Source organism: Gallus gallus, chromosome 3, assembly GCF_016699485.2.
Source record: "Gallus gallus isolate bGalGal1 chromosome 3, bGalGal1.mat.broiler.GRCg7b, whole genome shotgun sequence".
Lineage (NCBI taxonomy): Eukaryota > Metazoa > Chordata > Aves > Galliformes > Phasianidae > Gallus > Gallus gallus.
In genome coordinates this window covers 67085728-67110639 of record NC_052534.1, presented here as the reverse complement: position 1 = coordinate 67110639, position 24912 = coordinate 67085728, and the positions used below count along the sequence as shown (strand labels likewise).

General features: G+C 40.6%; 1 protein-coding gene across 1 annotated transcript in view; it reads left to right on the top strand.

Annotated features, from left to right (window-relative positions):
* The window catches only part of AFG1L (AFG1 like ATPase), a 64751-nt gene extending 40682 nt beyond the window's left edge, over positions 1-24069 (top strand). Inside the window, exons 10-15 of the mRNA XM_040698370.2 lie at positions 4014-4096; positions 7635-7705; positions 7962-8062; positions 17128-17268; positions 18465-18578; positions 19761-24069. Of these exons, the coding sequence (XP_040554304.1) occupies positions 4014-4096; positions 7635-7705; positions 7962-8062; positions 17128-17268; positions 18465-18578; positions 19761-19895 (645 nt within the window). The 3' untranslated portion in view covers positions 19896-24069. The remainder of the gene's footprint in view (positions 1-4013; positions 4097-7634; positions 7706-7961; positions 8063-17127; positions 17269-18464; positions 18579-19760) is intronic.
* The last annotated feature ends 843 nt before the right edge of the window (positions 24070-24912 follow it).

Genomic DNA, 24912 nt, shown 5'->3' with positions numbered 1-24912 from the left:
AATTCTAATATTTTAAGTTTTTAGCCTGGAAATGCATGTTTTAGTGTCCTTTATTTTCTTCTCTTATATGTTTAGATTGCGTGCTGTCTTTTTCACCATTTAAAGCATTTACAAATATGAACGTTTTGCCCCATGTGCTCCTGTGAAGCAGATAAGTGAATGTTTACATGTATAGACACAAAGAGCCTGGGTGGCTACCCTTGCCTACAAAGGAAACCCCAAAAGGAAAATCCTTCAGATCTCTGCTCTGTGCGTAGCTTCCTTGTGACCTTTTTGACTCTGGCTTTGAATGAAGGTGACCGAGTGCCGGGCCCCCCTCCCCTTTAGAACAATCTCCATCAGCACATTCTCAACGTGGATGAGAAATGCTGTTGTTACTGCCTATTGGGGCAGGCAGTCCTCCCACAGCAGCCCTGAGTTCACTGCTGTCAGATCCTTCCTCCTCAGTGTGGAATCTGAGCTGAGTTTGTGGAAATAGCAGTGCCTGCAACAGTGCTTGGTTATGTGATGTTTTGTTGGCAGCCACTTCTTCCACCACATCATTTGATGATTGCTTGTTTTACTTACGCTTCTGTTTTACTTTTGTTGTTGTTGCTGTTTTCCAGTAGTACCTACAGATCTGTGCTGTACATTCACATAAGGAGAAAGCTGTTCCTGCCTTCCAAGCTTACAATCTAACAACAGCAATTGTGTTGGAGAGGAACGGTTTCTGGAATCACATTGCTCTGCAGATTATAACATTTTCTTTTAATGGCAGGGGTCATCTATTCTATATATATTTATACAATGCCTAACACTAATTGTGAGTGTGCTTTCAAACATCTCAGTAAAAATAATTATTGGCAAGCAGTTGCAAATATTTATTCACAAACCCTTAGAAGGGTTAGGAAAGTTTTGTGGCTGTTCTTGTTTAGAACGTGGGTTGGTGGGCAGTGGTTGCAGTGCGTTGCCGGACAGAGCAAAAAAAAAATCAAGATGATCCAAAGAGAAAGACAGTAAAATCCTGAATGTTTGCCATTTTTCAGAATTTCCAGTTAGTTGTCCCCTGTGTTTATATCATGTGTTACAGAAAACAGCTGTGTATCAGAATTGTGTTTTTCCATCTTGTGTGTGTTGTGTTTAGTCGACCTTGGCTTCCTAAGGAAGCAAAAAATAATGGGACTGTAAGAACTGCATTTGATATATTTCTGAACTGGCTGCTGCTCTTACTTTTCTGTATGAAAGGCACTATAGTCCATGATATCTAACAGGTATTTCCCAAGTAAGCTATGTAATGTTACAAGACTTTGGATTCTAACATGGTGTGATGCACGTCTACGATTATACACTAAAAGGCTTATAGGAAAAAGTAGTATCTTTCCCTCGGGCAACTGTTCATAGCTGTAAAAGGGCCCCAAGCCATAAATTAGCTTTTTGTAAACAAGTTCTTCTTAACTGGAGTTGTTAATGGTAGTGATTTATCCTGAATATCGATAACACTAATTATTTTGAAGAATGAGAAAAGGGAGGGAAGTTGGAAGAAATGCACCCACTTCATATCCATGTCAATAATATTTGCATCTCCAGTTCTTGTCTCCAAAACTCATTTGCTGTAATCTTGTATCGCGAGTCAGAACAGGCTGTGATTGCGTTTAAGGAGCACTAAGTTTGGAAGCAGAATGCAAACAGACTGAAGAGTTACATCCCCAAGTGCTGATACGTATTTCTGCACGCCTCACTGACCTGTGTTGTTTTCCCCACTGCTGGTCTGTATTTGAGCATGCACAGTGCCTGCTTTTCACAGCAGTCATTAGCAGCCTAGCTGCTAGCACTGCTGTAAATATCAGCTCAGTGGATTTACACCAGCTACAGTGTTTCAGGTGCATTTCTTTTTCTTTCAGTAATACAAAAAAACATGCCACGCTCCTAAATATGTGTAGTTCTGTGTTTGCTGTTCTCTCTGTCTTGCAGCACGGCACCCTGCAAAAGTAGTATGGTTTGGCATCCTGTCTTGAAGGCCGAAGAGATGAGGCTGAGCTCATGCTTAATTTTCCATCTGTTGTTTCCAGGGGAAAAAAAAAAAAGCAAAACCAACAAAAACCGTGTTAAACAGTATTGCTAAATATCAGAGTATCTAAAATCTAAACAAACTTTAACATCCGCGCATCCTCCATCCTCATAGCAGGATTTTATTCCTGCTAACATGAAGAAAATAGTACTTGAGCTAATCTACTACTTTGGAAAAATACAGCTTTAGGCAGAAAGATGCCCAGCATTGCTGCATGTCAAGGAACAGCCAAGTGCACAGCTTTGCAGTGAGACTTCAGCAGCCTCCCTTCCAGCCCTGCCTGCCTGCCTGATGCTGAAGAAAACACACACACCCTCCATTCCTTCTGCGTGTTATCACACGCCTCTGCAACTTTTTTCTTCTGCTCCATTACTCTTGTCCTTTGTCAGCTTTCACCAAGAGAAAGGGAGTAGATTGTAATAATATTGTAGCACCAATGCTATTGTGTTTGCAGTAGCCTTAGCCCGGCATAATGATTTGATTAGCGTGGCTTTCTCACTGCAATTAAAAATACATGCGTTTCCCCAGGATTCTGTGCTCTCAGAATCATTTCTTCATCATCTTTCTTTCGCTGTGCATCTCTGCAGAGAAGTTGGAGGTCTAAAATGAGTATAGAACCTCCAGTAATTGTCAGGGGCAAAAATGAGTGCCATGAATCGTCGCAGTCGCTCTGGCAGATATTTGTATTCACTGAGTCCTGTGCAACGTGGCTTTTTCAGAAGGGCCATTGTCCCTTAAATCACTGATAGTTCTTCAGAGATGTAAGGATGTTTTTTTTCTGTAACGTAGCTGCTGTAAGTGAGATCTGACATTTCCAATTTCGATATCTCACACGGGCTTCAAAAAAAAATTGATAGAGAATATGAAATGCTAAGTGAGAATATTAAAGGTAAACTAGGAGTTACAGCACAGAGACAGTGCAGAATCGTTTATTGGATTCTACCAACCCAAAGAACTCTAATAGGGCTGAGTTACCTACAAAAATAAATTGAGTTGCTTTGATTAAATTGCTAATAGAGGTATATTTTCTAAAACATTAAAACTTTTCCTCTTTTTCTTTACAGCTTCTCTTGCTTGGGGTTGTGTAACAGCCAGCAGTTGTGTATGTTGGCAACAGTACTGATAGATAAACAGAGATATTCCCTTTGCTAGAGGCTGTAAAATCTTAATCCCACCGGGGTTAGAGAGAACATTGCTCTCAACCATAAGGCCTTGGATAAATAATAATAATAATAATAAAGCACTGTTTAGTACAGCTGGTATGAATGCTCAGGAACACCCATATCATACTCAGAAGCTTATTTTTTTTTCTTTTAAAGTTCCTTGTCTGAATGGATGGTACATTATCAGAAAAGGTTTGGTTTTTCTAGCTTCATCTACTCCCCTTTATGCTTCAGCGCATTTTGTAGCATGACTTTGTAGTAAGACTTTGTAAGACGGCTTACATATATGATGTTTGACTTACAGCACTATCTTAGTAGAAAGAAAAAAAAACCCAACTATTTTTAGCTGGGTGAGTAGTAGTTTTAGTCGTCTCTGTTGCTAGAAGTTGGTTGTGATCTGTTAAACATTTATGGCTCCCCATTTCCTATTTTTAAATCTATATTCTTGAATGTCAAAATAATTATTTCTAACCCCTACCACCACCAAACAAAGCCCTACCAGAGTTAATAAGTAATGCCCACTTTGTTCATTGCTCTTCCAATCTGCGCAAATTTTCTAACTGATGCATTTTTTGAGAACAGTCACTTTTTTGTTTGTTTGTTTTGAATGTGTGTATAATTTTCAGCTTATTTCTTTACTTCACTGGTGATAAAGGAGACTTCAATTTTATGTCTTAAATCTGGGTTGTAGGTGATATTCACGCTGATAGTTTGCCACAGCAGCGTGTCTTCTATCTAATGCAGGCAGTGATAACTACAGCTTTGCCTTGAAGAAAGCTTCTTTCTTTTTTCCCTCTCTGTAGAAATACTGCAGCACAGTCCAGCTTGATTCTGGAATAGACTACAGGAAACGAGTGCTTCCTGCTGCTGGAAAACTGTACTACCTGTAAGTTGATCTACAGTACGGTATTTGCCCTCTTTTTCCTTATTAACCAATAATTTCCTTGTGAATGGGAGATGAAAAATGTGTAGTAGAATTAGCAGGGTGTGACTTTTCCTTTCTTTGCTTTCTGGTCCATTTTGTTCAGCAAACCGCCTTCCATTATGCCTCGATATTAACTTCATTAAACTACATTTTCAGTACCCACACTAGCATCGTTCATAATGTGTCACTGAATAAAAACTAATTAGATTTTTTGGGGAGGTGTGGTGTTTGGAGAACTGAAGTGACAGATGGTTTGAAAGTAATGAATATCCTCTTGTAAGAGATTGCACAATTCTCTTATAATAGAAGAACATCCTTATTGTATTTAAGTAATTAAGTATTTGTAGAAATCTAATGACAAGGATTCATTTAGTGTTGGGTGTTTCCAATGACAAGGATTCATCTCGTGTTGGGTGTTTCCAGTGCTGTGGATTGGAAAAAAACCAGCAAACTCATATTTTGACATTTTTTGTTTATTGTGACAAAATTTCTTCAGCACTTTATTCTGTGTTTGCAAATAAATGTCTTTAAATAACACATTCACAGTTGCAGCATTATCTGCCTACTAGAAATGTCCTTTCTTTTTTTAAAAACTGCTTTGAAACCTTTGCAGGCATTTTTCTGTCTCTTATTTGCTCTTAAGTTACAGTATTATTCAATGGGTGACAACATGAGTAAGGCAGACAATAGCTTAAAATGAGATTTTTAACCACGGTATCTTTCAAGTCGGCGTACAATACTGATTTAAAATCATGTTTGCCTTAAGAAGGGTGCAGTATTTTCCCCTCTGTCATGGATATTTGAAATCAAACATGCCCCTGTTGCTTCACTATAAAATTAGAAGTTTTACTTTTTTGTCTGAAAGAAGTACTGATCAGCAGAATGGCAGCAGGTAAATTGTTTCTGGAAAATATGTTTTATAAAACAATGTTAATGAAATGCCACGTTTCTTCCTTCACTTTATTCCAAACCTATGTTTGAATGTTTTCCTTCATTGCTTCCTTCATTCCAAGATGGTTGGAGCCTGGCCCCGCTGTTACTTGTTCACACTTAACAAGGAACCAACTCAGCTCTAGCTAATTCTGGGAGGAAATTATGACATCCTATGTATGGAAAATACAGCTTAAATGCAGATTCTGCATCTGCAAACAAGCTCAAGAAAAAATCTGTATTCTTGTGTGGCTCCATTTTTATCTTTATTTATTTTTTTTTTTTTAAGCTTCATGTTGTCTTCTTGGAGGTACTGCTGGACATAGGCACTGTTATCTCAGAGTTGGTCCCTGTGGCTCTTGCTCTGGTCCCTACACAGCTGTCCTTGCTTCAAGCTGTGCTTAGTGTGCCTGGTGCACTCTGTGACCTTCTGTTTGATAGCTGTGGAAAGCCCTTATCGTGTTCTTTTCTTCACTGTCCATACTCTAAATAAATGAAGGCTACGAATGTGGTTTCTCATAGGTAAAAGGTTAAGTGACATCTCTTCTCAGTGGGGAGGGGACGTGTGAATAAGGCCCAGGAGCAGTGGCCTGTCCATGCATTTCATGGTGTTCTGCTGAGAAACTTGAGAGCAAGCGAATGGCAGACGTTGGTGATAAGTCTTTTCCATGTCCTGACATTGGAAGGGTGTTGACTACCTCCAGAGCTTACGTAATTCACTTGGAAGCAGTGAAAAAACAGAAGTCCTGTAGCTGCCATTGGAAATAAGATGCTTAGCCTCATTGTCCGCTCTTTCTCTGAGGGAATTGCATTCCCTCTTCTATTCAGACTTGTTCATTGGAACTTTCAGCCCTACAGAACTAACTTAGTGGGGTTTTTTTTGGTGGTTTTTTTCCTTAATTATTAGATACTGTACAGTATTTTGCTTCAGATTTTTGAAATTCATTTAGTCTTGTCCCCCAAAGGAAATGGTTTTGTTCAACATATGTACATTCCACTACTCATGGTTATAATACCATCATTTTTCTTTAACTCCTCACATTGCTTCATGATCTGTGTAGTCTTTTCTTCATTTCAAATAAGGGTTGCATCTACGAGTTGCTCTAAGTTGCTTTTACTTATCTGAAAGCAATCACTGTAACATAATTACAAGATGACTGATCAAAGCAACTTCCTTGATCTCAGTCTCAGGTGTCTATTTTCAAGACAAACTTTCTTGGTAATTAGGTACAAATACCACCTTGGTGTCATGTCTGTGTATTTCTCGTAGTCTTTACATCACACTCTGTGATGTGTACATGCGTGCCCAGGTGCATGCTCTCTGATACGTAAGCGCTCTCCTCCCTGTTTTATGGCTTTGTTCTGGGTTTGTCTGTTCCTTTTCATTTGTCACTTTTTTTTTTTTTGAAATCTAATTCTTTTGGGAGGCATTTTATCTGATGTAACCTCCTACTTAGAAGAGTTTTATTCTGAGGGTTTCAAATAGAACTTGCAGAAATCATTTTCCCCCAGATTCTCTCTGTCTACAAGGTTTGGTATCACTAATTTTGAACTACTAAAGTAGCAATTTCAGTTTTGCTTTTAACATTTTTAAGATGCTCAAGGCTTATTGAAGGGGAAAATATTTGTGTAATGTGCTGATGGTCACTTGTCGCTTTACGGACGTCTGTGTGAAGCAACACAACTTAAGTGCATCTCCTATCTATAAGGGTAGACTTTTTGCACCAAATATTATACACGTTTCAACAAAGCATTATATATTTGAGCACAGGTTTGTTGTGTGCTGTAGCCTTAATTTACTGTTCTCTGCTTTTGAACTCAGCTAGACATATTATCTGTCTTCATTAAGGAGGACGGACACAAAGAGTTTGGCCTTGTAAACCATTGTGGAAAAAAAAATTTCTCTGATTGGACTGATTAATCATTCTCGTGGTACCAGAAGTAGAACATAAACTTCAGCTGTGTGCACAGATATTGTACATTTTCCTTACCTGTGGTTGACCTTTTCCGAAACAGTGTTTTATGAGGTGGCGGAAAAAATGAAATGGATACAATCACTAATGCTGGCATTATGAATCTCACTTTAATTTTACAAGCTGTGTACAATTCATTCAATACAATCGGTTGACTTGATTTTTTTTTTCCTCCATAAAGCTGCTCGAATATTTAATTTCAAGAAGTCCCTTCAGACATTTCAAAGGATACTTCTTTAGGTGCTTGACTGCCTTGCCTTGTCTATTTGCTCTTATTTTGCATGCTAGATAGAGCCAGAAGCCTTTTTTCTCATTGTGTACACATAGTGTTAATGGATCTGCTCTGCCTGTATTGCCTCATTACTGGAAACGGCTCAAAACACAGAAGTCTTTCAGTGTATGCAAATAAGGCAGAATCATCTACCTGAGAGTTAATATTCTCTACTTTTAAGTGTATTCTAAATCTAATGTTTGTATTTAGAGCATAACATCCTGTTCTCTTTTTTATGGGCAAAAAGCTAAGCAGGCTCAGGCAGCTGTTTGATGTTGGCTTCAAGTGTTATTAATTTCATATTCTATTATTCTTTTCACTGTAGCACAAGTGAAGCTGATGTGGAGGCTGTCATGGATAAGTTGTTTGATGAGCTGGCTCAGAAACAAAATGATTGTACGTAAGTTAATTTCTCTTGAAAGAGAATACATTTAGAACACAATGCCCAATCTCCACTGACCAATTAATAAGTTCCATTGCTGTATATGGGTTGATGCCACACTCAAGTGGCAGTCATTGTATCAGCATTTTGTCTAATTTATGTGTTGAATCATGTGCTATTATTCATCAAGCTATGCATTTCCTATCTGTAAGAGATGAATTTTATAGTAATTATCCAGAGAAGATTGAGTCTTTGTTCATGTTCCCATAGTAACTAGACCAAGGATTCTAAAAGTGCAAGGCAGAGAGCTGAGGCTGAATAAAGCGTGTGGAACCATTGCAGACTTCACATTTGAAGAGCTGTGTGACAGAGTGAGTACCCAGTCAAATCTAGATCAGTTAACGCTCAGACTTTTCACAGTTTAAAAAAACAGCGCAATACAAACTTAATATTTTCCCAAGTCTTACTGAATTAAAAGCTTTTTTCACCTGCAGAATGATTTTGAATTTAAAAGAAAAAAAAAAAAAAAACAAACCAAAAACTTCCCAAAAGAACAGTAATCATTTTCTTTTTAATGATACACTAAATTCACTTTTAATTACATTGCCTTCAAAAATCCTACTGCAGTCTGTGCCTGGGCTAGGATCACTGTTGGAATATTAGTAGACAAAACATATTCGTATATAAAAAGCATCCAAATACTGTTTTTAAAATGTGGGTTTTAAGTTGGTACTTGAGCAAAAGACAAGTAATCCTGCTGCTATGAGACTAATGCTTTGCTGCTGTTCTCATCTGTTGTTGCATTCCTTAGTTGTGACTAGCCGTACAAGGCCGATTAGTCCCAGGCTTTCTTAAAAACTTGCTATATTTCTTTAAATACTGCCAAATTCTGTTAGGCGTGTTTTGTGATTGTATGTGGGTGCGATTCCTGAGATGCTGTCTATGCATGACCTCACGGGGTGTGAAGACGGTCCCCCAGGAGTCTGGCACCTGAAGTTACTGTGATGTGATCACAAGCCTTAACTGGGCTGATAGCACCTTTATTCTTTCCTCCCAGTATGTTCACCAATCCTTTGCTTATAGCATTGTTTCCACTTCCTTGTAGGCATTGTTTTCACTTCCTTGTAGCTACTGAGGTGATAACCAGCAGAAGTTCTTTTCAAACAATTACATTGCAGACTGTAGGTTTTGGACTTCATGGGTTTTCAGTTTCAAACAAAACCAGTTTTTGTTAAGTAGGACAGGGATTTTGGTACGGTTTATATTACCTGAACGTTACTGGCTTCTTCTCAGAGGAAGTGGCTGAACCTTTAATAACGATCTGGAAAAAGGAAAAAGGTTCTTCAAGGAAAGCTTAGCTCTAGGTGAAGCAGGGTAAAATATGTATTTCACTAAAGAGTAGTAAAATAACTTTCAATCTGTTAATAATTTGAGAATATGTTATAAATAGCCTGCAAATGCATTTCAGATCATTAGAGTGCTGGAAAACTGGGCTGAGATCTTTGACAAGGTTTTTATTTAAAGTGGATGTTCGGACTGCAAGTGAAATTCCAGAGCACGAAGGAGTGCTACTGTGTGCCAGTGGTAGCAAACAGGCAAAAACCACGAGCAGGACCTGTATGACTTCAGTCTATCAGTCAGCTTTTAGTCCAGAAATAGTCTTGGAAAAGCTGGTTCTGGTTTCATGCTGTAGAGAATTGAAGAATGGAACTGGAATGAATTCCAGCCTCCCTGATTTTGCGGAGAAGGTTGACTTTTGTACGTGGTGTTCTTACTAAGAAATTGGCATTATCTGTTAAATGGATTGAAAAGTTAGTTAACTAACGTGTAAAAATATTTCTTGCAGAAGGGTTGTTACCAAATGGAGTGCTGGAGTACTGAGACCTCATTTCTCCTGGGCTGGCGGCATAGACAGGAGGGTAGAAAGCCTATTTTAGCTTTTGGAAGCAGCACCGTGAGATTGATGGCAGAACGTTAGCTGTGGTTTTGACATCAGAATTTTCCAGAAGGTACCGATAATTCTGAAGAGGCTGTTGAAAAAGGCACAAATTGTTGGAGCTGGAGAATTTGTGCCCTCACATGACAGATTTACAGTTCGTTTTGTTCAGTTTGTCAAAAAGAGGACTGGAAGATAGTTTTGTAACACACAGCTGTCTTAGTTGGAAAAAATAGAGGTATTAATGGGCTCCTAAATCTAGCAGAAGAAACGTGATGAAAGCCAGAGAATGCAGAGAGATTCAGATTAGAGGGGAAAAAAAAACCCAACAAAAAGCAGCAGCATACTTTCCCCAAATACTGAAGGAAATGACAGAGCCTACTTGGGCTATGTTTTGTGTCCAAACTGCATATCATTTTAGGAAGAGGTGTTTGAGCTAAAATAGTTGTTCTTAGGCTGACTGTCTCTAAAATTTAGGGAAGTGGGTGATCTCAAGATCCCTTCTGGTCTTAAAATGTCTGCAGCCAGAGATGTGAGGGTGTTGGGATCACTGCTGTCCCTACCCCTGTGCATGCACTGAGTTCAGCAGCTCACAGGGGATCGTCACAGGGTGGGGGGCGACTGCCTGTGCTCAACCCCCTTGTGCTTTTGGGAGATGGGCAGTACGTACTATACCATCAGTCTGTGTAGTGATTGCAGAGTGCATTTTGCCCAGGCCAGTCATTACCTGGGGTTTGAATGGTGTTGCCCTGATGGTGTATAAGGCATCTCCCTGACACCAATGCAACTTTCTTCCAAATTTGAACATTCTTGATGCATAACACCGAAACACAATTTCTCATCCGGTCACTAGTAAAGGAAAGTTTAACTCGAGAGCAAGTAATAGCCTTACTCTCAGAAATACAGTAAATACTTGAATTTTTTACAAATAAATATGTGTTTACACATACGGATGCATATTCACATGAAGTCAGTTTGAAGCATGCATCCGGAGTGGGAAGGTTATGCTTAAAGGAGAGTTTCATAATAGAATTTATCAACGCTGTTCAGTCTTCTATTTACAATGGCTGCTCTGAAAGTAATGCTTCCTATTTCATTATGTTAGTCCACAGCGGCAGTGGCAGATGGTGGCAGTATGGCAGTAGAGGTTGAATCTTCCCACCAGTACCCCATTGCACATTGCTGCCATGTGACAGATGGCAGCAGAGGGGCAGTCTGACAGAATGGTGTCTGACATGGAAGTATGAAGCAAAGGTGTGTCACTGAGTTCCTCCATGTGGAAAAACTGGCTGGCAGCCACTGACATTCATTGATGCTTGCTGAACACTGATGGAGACCGAGCAGTGGATGTGAGCACAGTGAGGTGGTGGGCGGTGCGTTTCAGCTGTGGTGACAGCAACAGTGGGTCAGCTCCACTGGTGCAGGGTATTACAAGTGTGGCATGCAGGCTCTTGTTCATCACTGGCAAAGATGCATAGCTGATGGTGGTGACAGTGTTGAAAAATAGTGTTTCATAGCTGAGAATTTGCTCTATCAAACATTGTTATTGTGCTCTCTGTGTCTGTTGTGGTTTCCATGGAAATAAATAGGAGGCATTACTTTCAGAGTGACCTACATAGCATTACATTTTTCTTGCTTCACATCTTACTATATATATTTTTTTCCATATCAACAATGTAAGTAGGTTTAAAATAACGCATCAGGTATTAATAACTAACAGTTGCCCATCAATCTGTATAGAAGTAAAACACAGAGATGTGTGACATGCAGTTGATTTGATAGCATTAATTTTTGCATCAGCTTTCCTCATTGAGGAAAGTTTGATGTTTTAGCTAATTCAGTTCAAATCAAATGTTTTGGGTTTTTTTCTTTATTTTACTGGATTATGTGAACATGTGGAAAACAGTGAAATGTGGGGTGATAGAATATTGATCTATTTCAGTTGCTTTGAAGCAAAATAAAAAGCCATTTTTCAGGTCTGTGCCACATCTTGAGCTTATGTGGCAGTATGGTGAGCGGTGGCATGAAAGTAGTTATCTGCTTATTAGAATGGCCTCCTTTAAATGTGCTTCTCTGGTGTAATCTTTCAGAACTGTGTTTTTGTTCCTTTTTTATCATACCCCATCAAAGCAAAGTTTCATTTCTATGTACACATATTAAGGTCAGTATTCATTAAGCCTTAGAAGAATCACCCTCTGCCAGTCCTCTTTCTTCACTTTCCTTTTAAATTTTTGTTTAAAACCCGGTTGTTGTGGCAGCTTGGCTTGACTCCTGATCTGGTATAAATAGAGACGACAGAGTACCTTGTATTTGATTCTCCAAAGTCCTAAGGGAATGAGTAGGTACTGTTCAGCTCCCAGTGTTCTCTTCCAGTCTTCCTCTCACTTGAGCGTAGCAACTGCTGCCCTCTGCTGGCTGTACCGACTTCTTAATGCAGTCGAGAACGTTTTAGCCTTTTTTTTTACGAGGGCTGAGTAATTGTTTCATGGATCCTGTAGGATTTTCTTTATTAAATATATCCTGTCATCCAACTGCCAAGTACTGATGAACGCAGTGTCTTGATAGGGTAGGAAAATATACCTATAAAACTGATTTTATGGATGGGTAATCTAAAGAACGGTGATGTTAAATGCCAAAATGCTGTTCCTCTAAGAAAACAAAACAAAAACAAAATACCCACCTTTTTACTGTTGGCAATCATAACCTTCATTTTTCTGGACTTTCTCGTGTCTCTGTAGCGTAACTTGCAATAGTCATGGCTGTAGCTGAAGTCAGCAGGAATTCTGCTTTGAATTGATGTCATCCATGAAACCTGGAAGACTGATTTTCAGAGGGCATTAGTCTAGTACCAAAAGCTTGCATATACTTGCAGCTCAAATTTCTCTGTCTTCTGTTTGTACAATAGAGAGAATATCACTTTCTTGATTCACAGCTGTAGTTGTGGAGATAAATTCATTACAAGTGAAGGACCTAGTTGTTGTGGTAACAAAAGCCAAAGAAGAAATGCACAATTTCTCTTCATCATGAGCATTTGAAAAGTCCATGAAAAATGAGACCTTGTGACACACCAGTGAAGAGGACAAAACTAGTACCGATGAATGTGCGTTATGTGGGAATCTCTGTTCTGTACCCTCGGTGGGCCAAGGGCCCTACAGGGTGGGAGGAAGCATTGGGTAATACCATTCAAGACTTTATCAGATATCATATATTCAAGAGATTTAAGTTAAGGTTGCACAGATTAACACCTGTCTGAACTGTCGGTTTTTTTCAGTGTACCTTTTGTTAACAGTGAACGTTGTTTTGGGGTTGGGTTTTTTTTGGTGTTCTTGTACTGAAGTAGCTAAAATATACTTCGAAGCATATTCAAAAGAAAGAATAACAGATCAATCAGTTTATATTTCAGCAAACAGGTTATATAGCCTCCTATCAAGCAATATTCAGGCAAGTTAAATGATTTAAAGTTGCAGTCTGACTCACTATGCTTAGTTAGGAAACACCAAATCAAAACTATTGTTTGGAACTTTCCTTGGTATGCCCTCTGATGTGAGCTTTAATCACACAGTGACATGCTCCCTTTTTCTTCTTTTCCCACAAGACCCCTCAAGTAAAACTTGCTAAGAAATTGCCTTCTTCATTAAATTCCCAGGTTATTAATAGGGCTTCAGTGAACTCCTCTTTGCCTTTGACTAACCACATTTTCTAAAAGGTGCACACTGCCATAAGACTCTTTAAATTTCTTCACCAAGTTACCTGCACCCTAAATGATTTGTCTTTGCTTAGACTTGGATGTAGATGCATCACAGATCTGTTCTTCAGCGTTTGCTGTTCCTTACTTGAATCGTGGTCTTGGAATGTTACACTGGTGCTATATCTCATTGGCCGTAGTAGTGTCTCCTTAGGAAACAGCAGAAAGAGCTTTGTAACTTTTTGTTGTTGTCTAATATCTAAGTTGTAAATGTTATATGGTCTTAAACTGTATTTTGTTTTTAGGAAGTTTTGAAGTTTTGGAGTTTCTGCATTAAATTATAGTTACTGTCAACCACAACTCTTCAGTGTTTTATTGGAAGTAGCCCTGGAACATCTTCCAATGTCAACAAGCAAATTTTCTCCAAAGATGAAATATCTTTTCCTAACACATGTAAAGTGTTTTGTATTCTTCAGGCAACCTCTAAAAGATGAGCTGCTTTGTAATTGATGAGCCACCAAAGATGGGTGCTTTCTACTTTAATTAATGGGATATATAATAGAAACAGATGACGACTAACTCTTAAAACAGTCCACAGAGAGCTCCAAATAATAAACATCGTACTCGAATGGAGATGATGATAGCTGAAAATGCATTAAGTAGACAGAAAAACAAAAACAAATGAAGGCGAGAACTCAGTCTCCAGCTGGCTGAAGTGGGGTAAGCACTTTGTAAGGAGGCTAGCCCATGCTAGTGCTAATGCGTTTTGCATTAGTACAATGCCTAGAAAATAGTGACTCTTGGCATCAGAGTTAATGACAAAAATGTACAGCAGTTTTACATATGCATCCAGGAAGAGCAATACCATAAGAAAAATTCATATCTATTAATGTTTTGTGCAAGACAACAAAAATCTCATCAGGTGAAAGAGAGGGTAACAAATGGTTGTTGACAGTTATTACATTATGTTGCTATGGTTCTGAAGCTCAGTTTTGGTCAATATCCGGTAAAACAGAAGGAAGATCAGACAGTACCAGAAACACATACAAAATTAAGTGGTTATTTGTAGGATGCTGTTCAGAGGACCAGATTAACCAGGCTTAACTTTTAGTAAGAAGATTACATATCTGTGTTAATATTAGGAGGAATTTTAGCTTCATTAGCAACTTCAGAGAAAGTAATACCTTTGTGTACTATTTTGAATAAAAAACAGGAGACTTTCTGTCACTGAGTAAAGTTCATAAAATAAACTTCAGCACTGCAGACTTACACAGTTTCCCACTAATCTCGTCCTCTTATCCAAGCCTAAGTCAGAACGCAGTCACTACTGAGGATCTTGCTGCACCAGAAGCAGAAGGCCTGTAGGCACTACAGGCAATTTGGGTGGCAGGCTGTTGGCTGCTCTAACAGTGGAAATCCTTTCTTAGGTGGAGCCTGTTTGTGTAGAGTATACAGTCTGCGACTCTAGCAGTGGTGTCAGCTGGCCTTGAACCCATGAGTCTGGCTTTGTTTCCTTTGCTGCATGAGTTAGTTGGTTTGGGCGGTGTAAAGAGGGCTTTAAACTGTCCCCAGAGCATTAGTGAGTTTGGTGGTTGTTCCTTCTTTTTACAGAAGTAGAATAGGGCAGAAGGGAATGTGAAGGACTTGTCCAAAGTGAGAGCAAGTTATGCTGAGATCAAAATCAAAAGCTTTGTCTCCACCTGCAGGGCCATGTATCTCTCAGCTCCAGAATTAGAGGGTTGGAGAACTTTTCTGTGTGGAGAGCTACACAGCTAAACTGTGTAGAACAGCTGGCCGCTTCAGGGGTTTTGTTGTGTCTCACCAGACTCGAGTCTTGGCAGGGAGGTACAATCTTGTTCTGCTAAAACAGTCATGGCTGCTTGGCTCAGATCTTTCTGATGACATCCGGGAGTCTCCAAAAGCACATTTCCATCCATACTTACAGAATATCACCACTGAGTGCTGCTGTAGGTGTTTCAGAATCTCTTGTTAAAATACTCAGAACGATCTGCCTTCTGTGTCTTTAATTAGAGGAGTTTCGAACTGCCTGTTTCTTGTGCTGCTGAACTAGGTTGAATTCTTGTTTGGCTGTGACAAGGATGCCTATTGTAACCATATGTAAACAGTGTTTTTATGGCAGTAGAAAGAAGCAAAAGTAGCATAATGTCTTCCTTTCTTCATAAGGCATGTCGTGCTTTTACTGTTTGCCTTGTTTTCTTTTGCACTCAATCTGATTGTTTTCCAGCTAGTCTTGACCTTTATCCAGTGGTGAGATGCTAAGTGTGCTGGCTCTGCAGTGTTTGTCCACTGGTTCCTTTCTTGAATTGAATTTCTTGACTTTCTTGAATGTTTTCACACCATAATAATGGCGGGGGGACTGAAACCAGAGAGAAAGTAAGCAGTTTGTACAGCTTTGAGTTGAAGATATGATACGTATTGCTCATTAACACTGCTAAAAGTACTTGAAAGTGTAGTAATTCTTTCCCACAGGTGTCGCAAGGAAGTTGCATTGTTGTGGATAGGGAAGCAGGTGATTCACCAAATTGCACGTGGGGAACTGGCTTAGAGTCAGGATCTTCGATCCCTGCCTGTGAGGTTTGTTGGTGAGAAGCTCTCCTTGTTCCTACTTGTCACCAGAAGGATTTCTGAAATGCCATCAAAGCTTCGCTGTCCTCTGCTTGTGTGGTGACGGTTCCTGTGGGGTTTCCATTCTCAAAATAAAACCCAAAGTCCTCTTCATGGATAGTCATTAATAATTGCCCATAATTTCTTGAGGAAAGGTTCTAGTGAAGCAGCTATGCTTGGCCTACAGAAAATTTGTTTAGTAATTTGTTAGGTACAATATTTCTGTTTTCCTGTTTTTAAGTTATTAGCAATATTGCCATGCTTTATCACCATACTGGCCTGCTGGGACAGTGCATTTCATTAGGAAGGGAGTTGTAACGTTGTTCAGGATGCTGCTGATCTTACTCTCTGGAATGGTTGCATCAATATACTCAAGTACCCACACAAGTAAAACTAACGAGATGGATTTCAGATGCATGATGCTTTTTTTTCCCGAATACAGTGACTTAAAAGCTCAAGATAAAATACTGCCTGCAGTACAAATAGGGTAGACCTCGCAGGAAAAAAAATGACCTTCCATGTAATGAAAGTCATTTTAAATGAATACGTTTGAATGTGTACTTGAATGAGGTACCACTTCTTGTCTGTATCTTCTGTTGATGGTTGAGGTGCACAAACAGAAACAAAAGTTCTTATTAAAGCGTTTTATTTTGTCATTACAAGTGAAACTGCAAACAAAAGAACTGCTACAAATTGTCTCTTTGTCTGCTTCCTCTTGCTTTTGGTACTTAGAACAGAAGAGTTTTTTGTCTGAGTTATTAATAGGCAAACCACATGCGGGGGTACTTATGATTTAGTAACTAGCGTATGCTTTCAGAGGTCTTGCTGCTGGATAGCATCCCATTCAATGCTCAATTTATTTATGCTTTAGGTTGTTGTTGTCGCTTAACTGTTTTTATTCTCTTCTTCTCCGTATTACTGTTTACAGTTTGTGTTTCATTTCTGTTCGAAGTTGTCAAGACATGAGGTGGTCAGGGTACAGAAGAGCCAAGTTGGTAACAAACTTTGGGTAAAGCCATCGGTATGAGTGAGCACACGTTTACCTGTGTCAGTAAGGGCAAACTGAACTGAAAAATAAGAACATGATGAGGACTTTTCACCCTTCCTTCTGTAAGCATAGTAGTTCAGGGTACGGTGTTGTGGATCTTTCTCTCATGGGTTTCCATTTCCTGTGGTTTGTTTTGTTTCAGCCTCTTGGGGCCAGTGACTACTTGGAAATATCAAAGCATTTTGACACAGTCTTTGTTCGCGACATCCCACCTCTTACCATGGCAAAAAGGACTCAAGCTCGGCGTTTCATTACTCTGATTGATACCTTTTATGAGCATAAGGTGAGAACTGAGCCTTTCAGACTTGAGTAGGAATAACAGCGAGAGCCCCCAAACCTGCCTGTTACCTTCAGCCAATTAAATATCAGTACTCTGGAAAACATAACCAGCAAAGGCTGCAAGGAAACATCTTTCTAGTTTCACAGATTGCCCCATTGTGAATAAGGCAAATGAGTAGGTATTGTGTTTCTGTGAGTAATAAGCATGACCACATTTTAATAATGAAAAACTGAGCTGAAGCCAACCTGAGAGTAAATGGTTTCAGGATGTAGGGGCGCTGGTCAGGAATCCTTCCTGCAGTGAGCACTGAGGAGTTAATAGCGTCGTTACATTATTAATTTTAAAGGAAACAATCGCTTTGGGCTTTACATTAGGTTGTGGAGCTGCTAATGAAATAGTAATGATAAATACAGCACTTCACTTGGATTTACAGAGGTTTCAATCATGGAAGCAAAATCAGCGCTATTAAAGCAACCAAAAAAGAGAAGTTCGTGTTTTAGATTTCTTTCTAAAGTAATGAAAGAAAGGATTTTACGTGTTATGTTTGATTATATATGCATACACTTCAGTATTTATGCAATCAGGAGATATAAACTGAGATTTTTTTTCAAGTCTGTCCTGGCAAGATGAGAGAGGTCCTGACCCAGCAAGGCACTGAGCTAAGCGTGCCTGCAGTCACATCACAGCTGGTTCCTGGTGCTCGCTGGCTGCCTGCATGCGGTGTGCAGGCCGGGCCGCAGTGCTGGGACCGCAAGGCTGCAGTCAGCCTGTGTCCCACTGCACCTGGCATCACCTCCCAGCAGGCACAGACCAGCCTTGGTCATGTTATCAGCAAACAGTGTGCATCTGAGTGTCTTAGGTACGAGTGGAGCGGCACGGCTCAGCCTGCTGGGACATCTCAAGTGTAGGCATTCTTCAGGTAGAAATATGTGGGCAGTGCACCAAGTGTTTTAATAGCACAGTTGTTCTGTTCTCTGAGTAAAAGTTACAGTTTGAGGTGCTATTAAGGAAGAGTTCCCGTGAGGTCAATGTTATAAATGAAGAAGTAAGGTTAATCTGTCAGCCGTGTTAGAGAAAGGAGAAACACATGGAAAAAGAACCCACACGATCCTCCTTGAGGTTTGCTTCTCGTAAAAGATGCACATTATCCCTTTTCCACACAGCACAGGTGCTGAATATCATTGCCTGGTTCCTTTCAGGTGCGCATTATCTGCTCTGCAGCGACTCCTCTCCAAAGCTTGTTTGTGGTGGAAGCCGGCAGCATTGAGCTGGAGGACAGCAGAGTGTTGATGGATGATTTGGACTTGAGCCAGGTACGTGATACTAACATCCACTCCCTTTTGTGACAAAATTGGTTGTGGTCTCGTAATTACAGCAGCAGTTTTAAGAAGAGGAATCGAGTAAACGTTTAACCAGTCATCTGCTGTTTTTTCTGCGGCGTATCAGTCGCTCTCCTAATTGTATGCTTTGGTATTCATAGTCAAAGAAAATATCACAATATATAGAACCATTTTGCATAAGTTTTCAGGTAATTTTGATTGTTAGTCATTAGATGCGTTCAATGATGTATGAAAATAAGTTCAGCTCCAACATTTAAAATCCAGAAATTACAAATGATCACTTCTGCCTCCTTCTAGGCTGCCCAGGGCTGCCTCACACATCTTCACAGGCAGTTCTCTGTGTTCATAGAATCATAGCATCACCAAGGTTGGAAAAGACCCCCAGGATCACCCAGTCCAACCATGCACCCATCATGAATGGTTCTCACTAAACCATGTCCCTCAACACAACATCCAAACGTTCCTTGAACACCTCCAGGGTTGGTGACTCCACCACCTCTCTGGGCAGCCCATTCCAGTGCCTGACCACCCTTTCAGAGTAGTAGTATTTCCTAACGTCCAGCCTGAATCTTCCCTGGCGCAGCTTGAAGCCATTCCCTCTAGTCCTGTCACTAGTCACACGAGAGAAGAGGCTGACCCCCAGCTCACCACAGCCTCCCTTCAGGTAGTTATAGAGAGCAATAAGGTCTCCCCTGAGCCTCCTCTTCTCTAGACTGAACAATCCCAGCTCCTTCAGCCGCTTCTCATAAGGCCTGTGCTCCAGACCCCTCACCAGCTTTGTTGCCCTTCTCTGAACCCGCTCCAGGGCCTCGATGTGTTGCCCATTCTGTTCTTCCTTTTTCTTAGACGTATTGTTAATGATTTTTACATTTGTTTCAGTCAGCGTACAACTAGCCAGCAGAGAAGTGGAAGTCGATGGCTAGTGTGTTAGCATCCAAATTATTACTTTGCTGTGCTCTGTCGGAGGACTGCTTAGCTGAAATAGGTGGTTTTGTTCAATTCTAGGAGCTTAACTTCATTTTCTCTTGGTGCCCTGCTGCTGTTTTTGTTGTCCAAGCCTGTAAGGCACTCAGCATATAAAGGCTGAGGTCGGATGCCCTTCGGTACGGCTCTGTTTCTCACTTATTCTGGTACTGTTTTTGTGTACTGATACAGGATTCTGCCAAAGGTCTCTCCATGTTCACGGGAGAAGAGGAAATCTTTGCATTTCAGCGTACTATCTCACGGCTTACAGAAATGCAGACTGAACAATACTGGAAAGATGGGGACAGAAACAAAGAGCAGTTGTAATTACAAGTTGAATAAAGGCACCTGAAAGTATGCAAAGAAGTGAAACTACGGAATTAGAAGGCCTTTTAGCACAACTGAAATAATAATGGCACTTTATCATCTGGACTGTGTTTCTTTCATCGTATGGTTTTCATGCTTAGGACATGAAGACTTATTCTTCTGTACCCTCAGTGTGTGGGCATGTGAAATTTGACCTTCATTTTATTTTCTATGAAACATAATTTGATGTTGAGGAAGTGTGACTGGATTAGAATTAGTCTGGAGACAGTGGGCTGCAGGATTCACAGTGGGTCGGGAATGCTGTCACCCAAAGAGGGCACTTTGTGGTTCACGCACTGCGTCTGTCCCCTGTTGCACAATTTGCACAAAAGAGAGATGGAAGGCTTTCCTGATGGAACCCCTGACGTTCTGTAGCTCTCTGCTGGAATCCCATAGCTCCTCTGTAATGTATTCTCGTTTGGTTTTTTTCCCCCTCTGTTTTCTGTGTGTAACCATCTGCTGACTTTCAGACTCCATGAGTTTCATGTAATCAGCTCGTTGCTCAGTTTAGTTAATAGGAAACTAACAGGTTGATCCCAGAGCGGCCGGAGGAGCAGCTAGAGGGTACATGGAAACCTCAGCAGACTAAATCCAAGTGATCACATAAGGTAAAAGAAACTACAAGGCAGTGTATACCATAACTTCTAAATGCAACTTAATACTTCCCCTATATTTTCCATTTCTTGCAAGCTGGGTGTGCTCCTTTCACACTAGTAATGTATTCCTGAACTTTCATGTCTGCAGCACCTTCCATCACTAGTGACACATCTGCCCTGAGCTCTGGGGATGGCAGGACAGTGCTGCTGAGGCAGTTCCACCATCTTGCAATACAAGTGTGTTTTACCAAAAAAGTACTTTTTTGGGAAAATATCATTACAAAAAATATTCATCTCTGCCTTTATGATGCTTGTTTGAGCCCTAACCCCCATCACAATTACAGCAAGCTTTTAAAAGGGACTTTGTGCTAGGAGGAAGTGGAGAGATCCTGTGCACTTGGAGTTGTTACAGCAATACAGATGCTTTGGGAGTCACGTGCTCAAGTCTGGATTCCTGTTCTGATCACTTCTTTGGCCTGGGAGTTGCTGGTACAGGCTACGCCTGTTCTCCAAATAATTTTTAGAGCCTATGCTTATAGTTTACAATTGGTGCCACTGTGTTATGCCCACAAGAGCGACTACACCTGAGGATTTTAATGTATATTTATGAAAAATCCATATAACATTTACTTAGGGATTGCTGAAGAATGGATGTACGCTTTCAGAGATTTTTTGTTTTTAGGTTTTTCAAAAGAGAGACTGCTGAGATTCATGCACATCTATGTGTATACACAGATAGATAGATGTATACTTCATTTATACATACCTAAATGTAGGTAAAGCTAATATATATAATTTAAGTGTGTGGTCATATATTTGTACATAGCAGTCTCTGCTCATCAGCCTGGCCTAAGCTAACGGCTGTCCTGAAGTTTCAGCTTGGACTCAACTTTTCTTTTCTTCTAATTGCATGTCCAGGCCAGAACTTACTGTTGTAGATATTTTTCTGCATTATTTAAAAAACAGTGCATATGTTTAGCTCATATGTCCTCCCCTATCTATGGTAGAGAGGAAATGCAGAATCTTGCAGAAATACAGGTGAGATGGGGCATGTGAGAGAGGAGCTCTGGCGGGCTGTGTTCCCACAGAACTTGAGCTGTTGAAGCAGAGTGCTTTCTCCCAGTCTCTGTGGGCCAACCTCATTAAACCAGAGCTTCCCAGAAGCCCTGGGGCTGATGTGCTTGTGCCCCAATGGGCACGGCTTTACCTGGTGGTATTTGAGGCTTTCCTGCATTCTGTGCGCTGGCCCCAAGTTAGTATTCTCCAAGTTTCATGGAATCATAGACTCATTAAGGTTGGAAAAGACCACTAAGATAATTGAGTCCAACTGTCAGCCCATTGCCACCGTGCCCTAAGCCACGTCCCTCAGTGCCACATCTACCCTTTTCTTGAAAATCTCCAGAATTTTCTGGAAGCACAGCCCCTAAATGCAACGGGCCTGCAGAGTCATCGAAAGCCTCCTGGGATGCAGGTTAGCTCTGCTGAACTGTGGGGGGGAAGCCATGTTTCCAAAAGCTTTCAGAGTCAGCACTGCTCCCAAAGCACATTCCTCAATAAAGCCATAGTACAGCCTTAACTTGGCCAGCTAGGAAGCCTTCTGCTGGGATACTTTAGTAGCTGCTGCCAGCAATCAGGCAGAGGAAATGGTGAATATTTCAGCATCATTTTGGGGCTGAAAAGGGGCTGAAAAAACAGGAAAAGCTGCTATAATCTTTGCAACATTTGTGGTTGCACTGACGGCGTGGATTGCTGCACTGAGGTCAGGACCACGAGGAGAAGTTGCTGGGACCAATCTACCTGCCAGCCTGGATGCCAGAGCAGAGATCACTGTGGTACCTGCAGAAGAAACATATTTACGTGTATCCACTTCCTTAAAGAATGTAAAGCCCTATGTGCTTCTTGAAGGGTGCCATTTACAATTGTGTGGCATGCATAAATTCTCTTTCCAATGGCAAGTTTGGGGTGGGAGGGACCTGAGGCCAAATAGCTTCCAGGCAATTGAGCAGTGACTGAGATGTGTCCCTGAGGCGTGAATTAATTAAAACATTAAGATGTTTTAGTTGGCAAAATGCAAACAATGAAATGCCTGTGAATAAATTGTCCCTTAATAGCCTTGCAATTGCTGGATTTATGCTATCCCAAGTTCCAGTACGGGCTTGTTGGGCTTTTCTTATCTTGCAAACTCATGTCATCTCAGATCCGCAACGTGTTTTTATTTAACTTTTAGTGAGTGAGCATTAATGTGATTTTTGAAACATTTACAGTAACCTTATTTAGTGAGGTATGATATTTTGCTGTCATAAAAAGTAAAATCCAAGTGATTATGGACCACGTAAAGTGTTTCATGTTGGTTTGTAAAGGCCACGTCCTGGCTGAGAGCCTCTTGGCCAACGTGTTGCAAATATCTGACTGACAAAGGAATCATAGAATTACCAAGGCTGGAAAAGACCTCAGAGATGAACTATTTCCCAATGTCCAGCAATTCAAGATACAATCTCTGTGAGTGTTGCTACTTTGTCCGTGTAGACAGCCTATCTTTAAAGCTTTATTTGCCTTTCATGTTCTTGTGCAGTAGCTCTTTTTTTTTCTTTTCTTTAAACAAATAACACAATTCTGTCGTTCTAAGCTACTGATTTTCATTGTTTGCACAAACTGAGGGAACAATTGCAGTATTGTAGGCATAGCGAGCGCAGCCTACCTGAAGTCTTCTTAGGAATTGGAGGTGTGCTTCTTATGGTGTTATTTTGATCTACAAAGGAAAACCACGAGTGGTTTTTCGTGAGTAAATGTGTCCATAGTGGCACTGCAGCTGGGTGGATGTCACCTGTTTTGCAGCAGTTCAACCATGAACAAAATGATCAGGTTTCAAGCAGTGCTCAGCACGGCCACCAGGCATCTTCCAAGGAGGAAGAAGAGTTTCTCCATCAAGACCTGTCCCAGAGGATGCAGATCCAGGAGGTTGCTTTCTGCAGCTGCCTGGATCCAAACTACCCTGCCTCAGTTTCCTTGTTGATCAAATGAGAATGTTATTGTCCTATTCACTAGCACTGGAGTGCTGCTGGGCTTAGTTCATAATTATTTGGATATACCAAGGCTGTGGGTTGAAAGTGTGTAAACAGTGCAAAATAAAATTAGCTACTCCACGAGGAGTTTGGGATTTGGGTCACAGAATGAATGCCTTCAACTGAACACCACGTGCCTCTTTGCAGAGTAATTTTCTTTTTGTACAACACAACTATTTTAAAGTAAAAAGAGCGAGGTGAGGAAAACCTTAATTAACTCAGGCTGTTTGTCTTCTACCTGTAATGACAGATTGTCTTTACGTTTCATTACAGCATTAGCTCCTGTACTTGTGAACTACAGCAGCTTTGTAAATTTTGCTGGGATTTTCATTTTAATGGATACTGAGAATTCTTAAAAAATATGTATGTAATTTTGAGTCTAATATATAAATGAGCCCTGTTAAACACTTCTGTTATTTGAAAATAAGTTATGTTGTAATACAGAAAGAAGTAATACATCCAGATTTTATAAGCTTATTGTTATTCACTTATTGTTCCCACTATTTCTTGGTACGTGTTCTGAACAGATTCGGGTTTGTCCTCCTCTGTTACTGCTGCCGGCAGCCCAGCACTGGTGGGCTCTCATTTCTGTCTTGGAAACCATTTTTCCACATCTCTCTTCTCCGGCAGCCTGAGGGTTGGGTGCTCCATCTCAGCGCAAACCACAGTTAAAATGCTCTCCTTCTGCTTGTATGGGGTTCTTATTGCTTAAGAGCTTCTTTCACTATCAGCCAATTAGTTCTGCGGTTGGCAATGGGTTTTGCACAGCTTGGAACATCTGATGAAGGAGGAAGAGCATAATCCTGATGTGTCTATTGACATAGGTATGGGAAATATCCTTCACCTTTAAAATCACAACTTGTGCAAAACGGTTGATCTCTAATTTTTAAACTATTAAGATGGATTTGCAAATCATCCTGCTTGGGCGAGCAATGGGACCAGCTCAGAGCAAAACTGCTCTGCTGTGGTTCTGCTCTGAGCCAGACTGGGGATCCTGTACGAGCCAGGCTGGAAAGCAGAATATTTTAATCAAGCAGCGGTCATGGCTTCCCCTTACACCTCCCTGTCTTCATGCACTCTGCGACACATGAGGGGCTGGCAGGACTCTATTGATACCCGGTGATAAAGATCATCTGGAAATTTCTCCATGGCATGTTAGAGATTCACCAAGGTGTGTGAAGCAGGAGGCTGCATCCTCCCCATGTTTCATCTCATGTAGCGTCACATCCTTTGGAGGTTCTGCTGTGAAGCACAGCACTGCTCCTCTCAGTGCAGGGAGCGAAGCAGCGGAACAGCGGGAGCATCCGTGGCCCTGCAAAG